Consider the following 11,197-nt stretch of genomic DNA (forward strand, 5'->3'; position numbering starts at 1 on the left):
TTTTCTCGATCTGCATGACATCCTGTTTATCCTACACAATGAGATTCCTTCTTTAAATTGTAATTCATTTGGAATTAACATCGATACAGAATGAGTTAGAATCGTGATAGGAGTAATTGGTCCAATAATAAATATTACTTTCTCGTAATTTTTCAGAGTATTAAATCGGTTTGTTATATATGAAATACTTTATCCATCAAACATAAAAACCTAGTGATAAGGTTTTTAATAAGTGTTTAATATTCCATTCAGTAGATCGTATTACGCCTACATACATACATTCATATTTATATGACAATCAATGGAAATCTTAGATTAATTATTTTTTCTGTTTCGAAAGAAGGAAAACTGGTACAACGAAAAATGAGAATTATAATTATTATAATCACGTTAACAGTATTAATAAAGAAAAGTATCGATAATATTGTTAATAATAAGAATAAGAAGAAATCGGAAATTTGAAGAGCGATAAAGCGAAAAAATAATTAAGATCAAAGTATTTTGTGTGTTTAGCTTGTGAGAAATTAGGCCGTTGGTGCGCGATAACGGATCCTAAAAATGTTAGGAGTATCGTAAAGTTCCTGAAGATTGAATAAACACGCAACGCAGGCAATGAGAAAAATGGCAAATGGTCGCAACACTGTAGCTCGGAGACGTATCTTGGTACATAGTTGGCCTAGTAACAAGTTTCATATTTTTCGCCCCAATCGAAGTGAATCGTCAAGTACTTATCATCTATTATACTATATTATTGACATTATCCAGAAATTTTATTGAAATAAACTTTATCGATACCGTTGAACATAATGTACTTAAATTGTGACGACGACAATTTCGATATTGTTACGGGCACTGAGTATACAGAGTGAAAGGAGAAAACAAAATATGAGGGAGAAGAGACGGGATGCGAGAAAAAGGGGAAAAGTAAGTAAATGAGTGAGTGAATGAATAAGAGTGAAGACGGTAAACGTGGCTCCGTGATGTGTGTACGTTTGATTGTATGTATGTGTGTATGTATATGGAGGAATGAGACAAGAAAGTTGGAAAAATGAGAGAAGAAGGAAGTGGGAAGCAAAAAATAAACGGACATCAGCCTTTGAATGGATGTGAATCCGAATATTTGAAATGAGAGAGATCGATAGAATTATTATTGTATAATTATATAAACGGAAATATAAGAGATACAAATATGAATAGGAATACGAATATAAATGTGAATATGAATATGAATACGAATATGAACATGAACATGAACATCAATATGAACATGAACATTAATATGAATATGAATATGAATATGAATATGAATATGAATATGAATATGAATATGAATATGAATATGAATATGAATATGAATATGAATATAAATATGAATATGAATATGAATATGAATATGAATATGAATACGAATATGAATATGAATATGAATATTAATATGAATACAAAACAAATTGGAACAGGGTGGGCCGGTCGTGTTAAAATAAAACAAGTATAGAATACAATGACGATATAACGAATCTTTCTACGTATATTATTTCCCTGTCATTAATACATATGCACACTTGTGTGATGAATCAGAAATTGAGAAACCTTGTACCTTACGTATAAATACGCAAAGGCAGTGCAAACATGTTGTTTATGTTTTGTGTAATTATACATTAGTAATGAACATTATATAATTATGATAATTCCTGTATTTATTGTTACTGTTCCTCGGTTACACGGAAATGTTCAAGAATGATCCATTTGTACAATCATTAAGTTATTAAAATATGATTATTCAGTATCAAAGATGCGTATCTTTTCTACCTCCTTTTCTACTCCATTCATCGTTCTTACATATTACTCTTTCTTTTATTGCGATTCTATCTGATTTTATTATATATACATATATACAAGAGTAAAATTTAAAAATAATATTGTAGAGTAAGAATGATTCCGTAACTGGGACAAAGTACATAACACAGGTGTATTATTATCTCCAATTAAAACTAGATAGAACGCAGGTGTGCACAACTTGACACTGAGGCCAGGTACGGATTAAGTGTCTTCGCGGGAGAATTCCCATTTTTTAAGTCCCTGAAAATAATTGTCTAAGTTGGAACAAAAATTTGAAAATGCTTTGAAAAAAGTTTTGTAACGGTAGCTTGTTTTATAAGTTTTAAATTTTATTAATAAGCTACTTTATATAGTTTCTTCTTTCTTCTATCAAGTATATATACTTGATAAATTTTCAATTTTGATTTTCTCTGAAACGGAGCGTTATATGAAAATATTTTACTCTATAGTTTCTTCTTGTTTCTTCATAAGGAATTATTCGACCAAACGCTGTATATACAATATATTTATATTACTTATATCATTCTTTTAAAAACTTTTGTAAAAATGAAACAATTACAAAAGAAACTGGATTTTATAAAAATATTTCAATATGATTTATTGCAAAATAAGTCTTATTTTATATTTATGAAAATTTATTTCATTTCAACACGCCTCTCCCTTTCTCATTTTTGTATGAAGAATCACCGTTAAGTCATTCTCCAAACGTTCCAGGCCTGAAAAACTTTAAACCGGCCCTGCACGTACCGATCGTTATCAATGATTTATTGAATATATCGATATTAATCTACGATGTACTCTGCTCCGATAAGTTTTTATATTTCCATTACTGCTTACGAGAAGTTTAATTTCATTGTAAATGTTCATCTCTTTCTAACAGCTCCTTTATTAATATATTCAATCACACGATAAGATGTTCGATAAATTCGATATGAAGACGAAAAGTCAGTATTAGTTTAAGGTATTCCAGACTGATTCTTCGATTGAGTAACAAAACAAACGATTCATAGGTGACATTAATGATAAAATAGTTATCAAATCATTTGTTGGTAGTGATTGTGAAGGAAGGAAGTTAAGAGGTATCGAAGAAAAAAAGAACCAAACTCTGTGAAGTTAACATGATCTACGGGTGAAATCCGAAATTCACGCTTGAGTTTTGAATTATTCGCAATATGAGTCGAAACAGAATATTTGTTTTACTACTATTCTGTTATATGTTACAATTAACGCAATGCACAGATAAATACCACTGTGTATGGTACGGAAAGTGTGGTACCCGGAAAAATTTGCAGCTTGCGTGTGCGGCAAACAATACTGCAAAACCAATCAATGACACATCAGCCTCAGAACTTCTCCGTGGAAAATGTCCACAATATTTCGAAAATATAGGTATTAATTTCATTTTCATTTTCATTTTCATTTTCATTTTCATTTTCATTTTCATTTTCATTTTCATTTTCATTTTCATTTTCATTTTCATTTTCATTTTCATTTTCATTTTCATTTTCATTTTCATTTTTTCATTTTCATTTTCATTTTCATTTTCATTTTCATTTTCATTTTCATTTTCATTTTCATTTTCATTTTCATTTTCATTTTCATTTTCATTTTCATTTTCATTTTCATTTTCATTTTCATTTTCATTTTCATTTTCATTTTCATTTTCATTTTCATTTTCATTTTCATTTTCATTTTCATTTTCATTTTCATTTTCATTTTCATTTTCATTTTCATTTTCATTTTCATTTTCATTTTCATTTTCATTTTCATTTTCATTTTCATTTTCATTTTCATTTTCATTTTCATTTTCATTTTCATTTTCATTTTCATTTTCATTTTCATTTTCATTTTCATTTTCATTTTCATTTTCATTTTCATTTTCATTCTCATTTTCATTTTTACTTTGAACATTACATGTATCTTTCCTTATTGCTTATTCGTTTCTCATGCATCAGGTCTTGTACATATATATATATTTAAATATGTAGTTACGTGTAAATGTTTTAGATTCGAATGAACCAGAATTATGTTGCGACTCTGATAATATTGAAACGTTGGTTACACAGCTGTCTATGGTCGAAACCATCTTTGGCCGATGTCCAACTTGTATAAAAAATGTATATAAGTTACTATGCGATTTAAGTTGTAGTCCTGAACAAAGTAGATTTCTCAATGTCACGAAAACAAATAAAAATTCAGAAGGCAAAGAATACGTCGAAGAATTGGAAGTGAGTGAATCAGACGCGCTTTAATATCATTCTATGACATAACAAATTCGTTAAATGTAAAAAATTTAATGTCTCTCGAAAAATCTATTTTACTTATTCTTCAATCTTTCGCATGAATAAATAAATTATATCCATTTTCAATCGTTTTAGGTTTATATTGATGAAAAATACATGAACGATACCTATGATTCCTGTAAGAATGTCGTGTATCCAGCATCTGGAAATTTAGCTATGGATCTCGCTTGTGGAGTTCACGGTGCTAGTAGATGCAATGCAAAATTGTAAGCAATTATAAAATGTAAACCATCCTACCGTAACTTTATATGAAACAATAGATATTTACGTAAATTTACGTAAGTTATCTATTTACATACTTATATCAAAATTTCAAAAAAGTATAATTGTAGATGGTACGAGTTTCAAGGTGATCCGGATGCAAATGGTTTTATAGCCTTTCGAATGACTTTTATCACAGATAAGCCATATTGGAACGAATCTACGAAGACATGTGACGAACAGTATGATGTGAGTCCAAAGCCGAATACACATTGAAATGATTCATATTGTGATTCACATGTGTACCAAATGATACACATTGAATACACATACAAAGAGTAGACCAATACACATATAATTAAATACATACATATGTCTATGTTTTAATGAGTACATAAACTGTTACTATAACTATAAAAAATGATTTATATTTGCGTTCTTTTTTGACAGGGTTTATCGGCATGTAGTTGCGTTGACTGTCCAAAATTCTGTCCTCTCATCAAATTAGACGAAAGCAATAATATTCACTTCATTCTTTTTGGAATGAACGCCTATGGTATCATAATAGCAATTGGAATCAGTTGCATCTCCTTATTAATCACACTTGTATATCAATTCGTACGGAGAATATTTCGTTTAGGTATTTATAATATTTAATATAAGCAGCTTGCATAAGTGCTTATACGTACTTGTATGCTATGTACATTGTAAATACATATGTACATAGCGTTAGATCAAACGTGATGCACAATTTATTAGACATTTGCAGCCACGTAAAAAGAACATGTTTTGAACCAAATTTATTAGTATCTAGCGTACAACAAATGACCATGATAAAAATGTTGGAAACATTCTTTTCATAAGTATTTTTTTAAATAAGGGTTTTACGATATCTAATAATCGCCAACGAATAATATTGAAAAATCATTGTAGTACTATGTAGTACAAGTACATATATAGGCACTTATGTGCATTAGTGAATATAAGCGAATTTATATCTGTTCTATATCTGTTTGATATGTTGTGAATGATGAAGACGGAAAAAACCTGATTATTTGTAGAGGATATCATAAAATATTTCATGTGGCTTTCACTGCTTGGGGCAAAGGTACGTTTTTCTAATTACTTTATCTATTTATGTATTTATATAATTACAATACGTGTGTTGTATTGGATGTTAATCAAAATAGTCTATTATTAATCATAGTACTGAATTACGTTTATCACTATACGTTTATACATATATCTTTATATATTATATATATTCATATATCGTTAGTGACTATCCTGTTATTTTTACTGATGTGAATAATACGATTACACTAACTATACTTATGTTCGATAGCATTCGCAAAATATCCATTCACCACGTTAATCATCTGTTCGTACGTAATATTGGGATTAAGTTACGGAATGATGTATCTTTCTATAACAAGTAACCCGATAGAAATTTGGGCAGCACCTACTAGCAGAGCTAGACTTGAGAAAAATTACTTCGATTCTCATTTTCAACCGTTCTACAGAACTGAGCAGATTTATATTAAATCCGTGGGCCTTGGTAAGGTAAAGTTGTTCGGTTATCCGAAATTTTAAACATAAACGTAGTAGGCATGTTAAGTATTCGAATACGTAAACGTATGTTTCAAATTATATTTAGATAATCCACAACACAACAAATGGTAATCTTGAATTCGGTCCTGTGTTCAACAAGGAGTTTTTGCTCGCTGTATATGATCTCCAAAAGAAAATATTGCAAGTAAGATAAGAGATAAAAAAAAATGTTGAATGGAAAGCAAAAATACATGTAATATGAACGAGACCGCGTTGATATTGAAATTTTCAGCTTGGACAAAACGACGGAGAAGGTTTGGAACATATCTGTTATGCTCCTGTTCAAAGCGAATTTTTTGGCCCCGTTACTTTAGATCTTTGTACAGTGCAAAGTGTATGGGGGTATTTTCAAAATAATCTCACTTTGTTTAATAAGACAGATACATCAGATATGTATGAAGTAAATTATTTGGATGAAATGTACAAGTGTGTTCAGTAAGTAAGGAGTATTTATTGTGCCTTGCTATTGTTATTGCCAATTTCTTTTATCATATCTCTTTTGAAGAAATCCATACAATCCTGAATGCCTGGCACCGTACAAGGGGCCGGTTTTACCCGCGCTAGCCTTTGGAGGATTTCTTCGTGAGGACGAATTCAATTACGATGCGACAGATTACATCAAATCGACCGGATTGATTTTATCGTTTCTTGTAAAAAACTCACTAAACAAAACTGTACTTGATGCAACTCGCAAGTGGGAACAGCGGTAAAATTGATTCACAAAAATAGGATTGACACTTTTCTATTGAAATATTCAATCATTCGACTTAATCTTTTAGATTCATTGACTTTATGAAAGAATGGGATGTCAAAGAGAGACCAGAATTTATGGATGTCGCCTATACTACGGAGAAATCAATTGAGGATGAATTAGAGCGATCGTCGAAAGCAGAAGCAGTAACAGTAATATTCAGTTACGTGTTGATGTTTCTTTACGTAGCTTTTGCCTTAAGCGAAATAAAATGTTCCGTTAAAAAGTATTTCGTAAGTTTTTCTTTTTGATATATATGTAGTTAATAATCACGTTCCTCTGCGTCCATATTTTCGCATTCGTTCTCCTTTTTCATGTTTCTGTCGTTTTAGGCAAACAGTAAAATAATATTAAGTATCGGTGGAGTTATCATCGTAATAGCGTCAGTAGCTTCTTCCCTTGGTATATTTGGCTATATCGGAGTACCCACGACACTACTCACGATCGAGGTAAATGAGTGGATATAAAGGAAATCGCAAATAACAGAATAACCGTTTTTTTCATCTACAATACATAGACGTTTCCTGTACAATACATAAATACTTATATATTAGGAATATATATACATATATTATCTATATAAACAGGTAATTCCGTTTCTGGTACTAGCTGTGGGCGTAGATAATATTTTCATTTTGATTAATACGCATCAAAGAAATCCAAGACGTAGCGGAGAATCGGTGCCTGATCATATCGGCAGAATCATGGCCGAAGTTGGACCATCAATGTTACTCACTAGTACGTCAGAATGCTTCTGCTTCCTGATCGGTTAGTATCGATATTTTCGACATTTAACGTTAATTCTTTATCAAACATTTAACTATTATTCTTACACTGAACATTTTCATTTGCAGGGACATTATCGACAATGCCTGCAGTAAATACTTTTGCACTCTATGCATTTGTGTCCATCTGTATCAATTTTTTGCTGCAAATAACTGCGTTTGTTAGCCTTTTATCGTTGGACGAGCAACGATTCGAGGTAAATGATATTATATCTACATACATACGTACATACATACATATATACTTATTAAACTAATTTTTTAATTCTTTAATACTCTAGAATAATTATTTGGATGTATTATGTTGCATAAAAACGAAAAAAGAGAATTTTATAGTCGGGGAAAACTTCAGTTTCGCACATACGATCTTCAAACGTTTTTACACACCTTTTCTTATGAAAACGCCGATCAGAATAATTGTATTAATCATATTCATCGTAGTACTACTTACACACGTCATAGTATTGCCAGATGTTAGTATCGGATTGGATCAAAAACTTTCGATGCCTGCAGATTCTTATGTTTTAAAATACTTTCAGGTAATGTGTTTATTGTATGGATTATATGTACCGTTATGCGATAATTTAATAGTAATGATAACTGTGTTGAAAATGGTGGTGATAGTGACCTCGTATATCATAACGCGACTGAATATTCGGAATTTTTCAGTTTATGGAAGACCTTTTATCAATGGGCCCACCTGTTTATTTCGTGGTAACTCCTGGACTTAATTACAGTAGGAGAATGGTACAAAATATAATTTGTGGTGGTCAAGGATGTAATAGCGATTCTCTATACACGCAAATTTATTCGGCTGCTAAGCAACCTCAAAAGTTTGTATAATGCAATTCCATTGCATTCGAATTGCTCTTAATGATATGCATCCTCCACTCGAAACCTTGCTAATAGGATTATTCGTTATTCAATCGTAGATCGTATTTGTCAAAATCAGCTTCATCTTGGATAGACGATTATATGGATTGGTCACAAATTAGCGACTGCTGCAAATACTTTCAACATAATCAATCCTTTTGTCCACACACAAACTGTAATTATCACAAGATTTCATATTTTTACGAACCGGTTATTATTTTATTATAACCAACATTTCTATTATAGATTCGTGTGAGGAGTGCAATATTCATATCGACGCGGACCATCGACCAGATCCGTACAGTTTCCGAAAATATATATCCTACTTTATACAAGATATTCCAGACCCAAGCTGCGCAAAATCTGGTCGTGCTGCATACTTTGATGTAAGATTATTTCTATATTTTTCTTCCCTGCGCCTCCTGCTTCTTCTCCTCTTACATCTACAATTACATCTGATTTCTTATGTTCTACTAACATTCTAGCATCATTATTTACATATTTGTAGGCAATAAATTATCATACAGACAAATACGGTTTAACGGATGTTAAGGATAGTTATTTTATGGGATATCATATCCCGCTAAAAAAATCATCTGACTGGTACGAAGCATTGAGATCTGCTAGAACTATCGCGGATAATATTACAACTATGATAAATAGTAAAAATCTAACCAACGAGAACATAACTATATTTCCATACAGGTTTGTCTCTTTCATTTTTATTTACTTTTATAGATTTTAAACTCAAATGCACCACTTTCTCAAAATCGAATTTTTATAAATTTCCTAGATTATATACGTATATGCATATGTACCTACACAAATATCATCATTATACCATTATATCATTGTCATCGTTAGCGCTATTGTTAATGAAAAATTGTGCGTATGAAAAATTTGATAAATTATTTCTTACAGCATATTCTATGTGTATTACGAGCAGTATCTCACAATTTGGAAAGAAACGGTATCGTCATTGGGTTACTCTCTTTGTGTCATCTTCATAGTGACTCTAATCCTAACAGGATTGTCGTTATTTTCGGCGATAATAGTAATACTGACAGTACTCATGATCATCGTAAATATAGGCGGTCTTATGTATTGGTGGCATATTCAATTAAACGCAGTTTCTCTCGTCAATTTAGTAGTGGTATGGTAACAAAATGGCACACATATAATTGCATACTAACAACGAATCACACGAATCTATACTATTTATGTATATGTACATATTTGAATAATGTATAACAGAGCGTTGAAATCCGTAGAAATCTTATGAAGATCAACTATGATCACAGAGGGCAAATACGTAAAAATAATTAAATATGTATATACATATATTGTGACAAGTACATATACATATTTGTATATTTCGTTCTTCACATATTTTATTCGACAGAACACACATCCATTGTAACCAAAGCCTAAAGACACATAGCAGCAATGAAAACCTATATTCGATTAAATTTCGACTTCTTACAGGCCGCTGGTATATCCGTAGAATTTTGCAGTCATATCATACATTCGTATTTAAAATCTACGAAGAAAACAAAAATTGATCGTGCATCTGACGCACTTAACAACATGGGAAGCTCGGTATGTATAAATATTCTTTGTCTATCAATATTCTAATTAATATGTTTTCTTTCGTTTTGTTCCGTTGCAGGTATTCTCAGGAATCACATTAACGAAAATCGTAGGTATCATTATACTGGCGTTTTCGAAAACTCAAATCTTCCAAATATTCTTCTTTCGAATGTATTTGAGTATAGTAGTTTTTGGTGCTGCGCACGGTCTAATATTTTTACCGGTGCTACTAAGTTTTATAGGTAGGGGTAATAAAGTTGTACATCGTACAACTCTTTTAAAACTATATCGTATACATTTTGTATTATAAAATACATAAAGTAGTAGTTTGTAAGTATATAACAATTATGAATCAATTTTAGGTCCATCAAGAACGTTAACAAATGTAGCAGAGAATGAAAACAAAAATGGACAATATAAATAACCAATATCACATTTAACAAATACTAACAACGTGTACAATGTACAAGGGGTTTTCATCCATGAATTATTATTACGTTTTAAGAGCGCGAAAACAAATTAATTTTCCACTTAGTTTTGAAACACATTAAAATCATATATACAATAGAATATATATTAAATTATTATTTCTAAAAATATATTTCTATCGAATAAAAATAATTAATAATATCACATATCTGCTTAAATATTAGAGAAGCTGTACATATTACATCTCAACATCGAATCATTTTAATCTCCACGGAAGAAATCCCGGTTCTGTACTTCAAATTATTGAATATCGGACAGAAGGTTAGACAGAAAAAATAAAATAATTTTCATTCTTTGGCCATCGTTTCCCGATAAAATTTTTTAAATTTCGATGTGTAATGTCTCATTTTAGATATTTTTAGTTATATATAATGTTTGCATCTCATTATGTGTTTATATTTTATGTTATTAAGAAATGGTGTCCTTTTTATAAATTTGAAACAATCAATAATTATAATGTATAAAAAATGTAATATCAAAAATTTTATTTAATATTTTATAACAATTTCATATTAAATTTTATTTATTTCTCGGAATCAAGTATTTTATTTAGTGAGAAGTACAAGTTACATTTCAAGATAGAGAAAGATGAAGAAAGTGATTCTTTTCTTTCATCGAGTCTCTTTCTCCTAACACCCTTCTCCATACTCCACTGCATATAAAACTGCATACTTAGGTCAGACCACGTGGATCAGGCTCTGTCCAATCAAGGATTCTCCCGCCAGTTCCACTTCAATGGTTCTCGAATCATAATG

The 11,197-nt window shown here is 30.6% G+C and overlaps 1 protein-coding gene across 1 annotated transcript; it reads left to right on the plus strand.

Annotated features, from left to right (window-relative positions):
* The first annotated feature begins 2,769 nt into the window (after window positions 1-2,769).
* Window positions 2,770-10,738, plus strand: LOC100745400 (NPC intracellular cholesterol transporter 1 homolog 1b-like). The gene is made up of 23 exons (XM_033324929.1): window positions 2,770-3,228; window positions 3,847-4,067; window positions 4,218-4,348; window positions 4,475-4,592; window positions 4,794-4,997; window positions 5,361-5,451; window positions 5,689-5,906; window positions 6,001-6,099; window positions 6,187-6,389; window positions 6,460-6,660; window positions 6,734-6,938; window positions 7,038-7,154; window positions 7,293-7,473; window positions 7,560-7,687; window positions 7,772-8,029; window positions 8,160-8,323; window positions 8,423-8,538; window positions 8,610-8,749; window positions 8,872-9,068; window positions 9,285-9,516; window positions 9,849-9,962; window positions 10,033-10,195; window positions 10,316-10,738. The coding sequence occupies exons 1-23, from the start codon at window positions 3,012-3,014 to the stop codon at window positions 10,375-10,377; spliced, it is 3,780 nt and encodes a 1,259-aa protein (XP_033180820.1). The 5' UTR covers window positions 2,770-3,011; the 3' UTR covers window positions 10,378-10,738.
* The last annotated feature ends 459 nt before the right edge of the window (window positions 10,739-11,197 follow it).

Source organism: Bombus impatiens, unplaced genomic scaffold (genome assembly GCF_000188095.3).
Source record: "Bombus impatiens unplaced genomic scaffold, BIMP_2.2 scf_0080, whole genome shotgun sequence".
NCBI lineage: Eukaryota > Metazoa > Arthropoda > Insecta > Hymenoptera > Apidae > Bombus > Bombus impatiens.

Bases quoted from the DNA above. Each gene is read 5' to 3' on its own strand.
- LOC100745400 (XM_033324929.1), top strand. From the start codon at position 3,012: ATGAGTCGAAACAGAATATTTGTTTTACTACTATTCTGTTATATGTTA. The intron at 8,539-8,609 runs GTAATTATCACA...TTTCTATTATAG, and splicing joins CTTTTGTCCACACACAAACT to ATTCGTGTGAGGAGTGCAAT. The intron at 9,963-10,032 runs GTATGTATAAAT...GTTCCGTTGCAG, and splicing joins TTAACAACATGGGAAGCTCG to GTATTCTCAGGAATCACATT.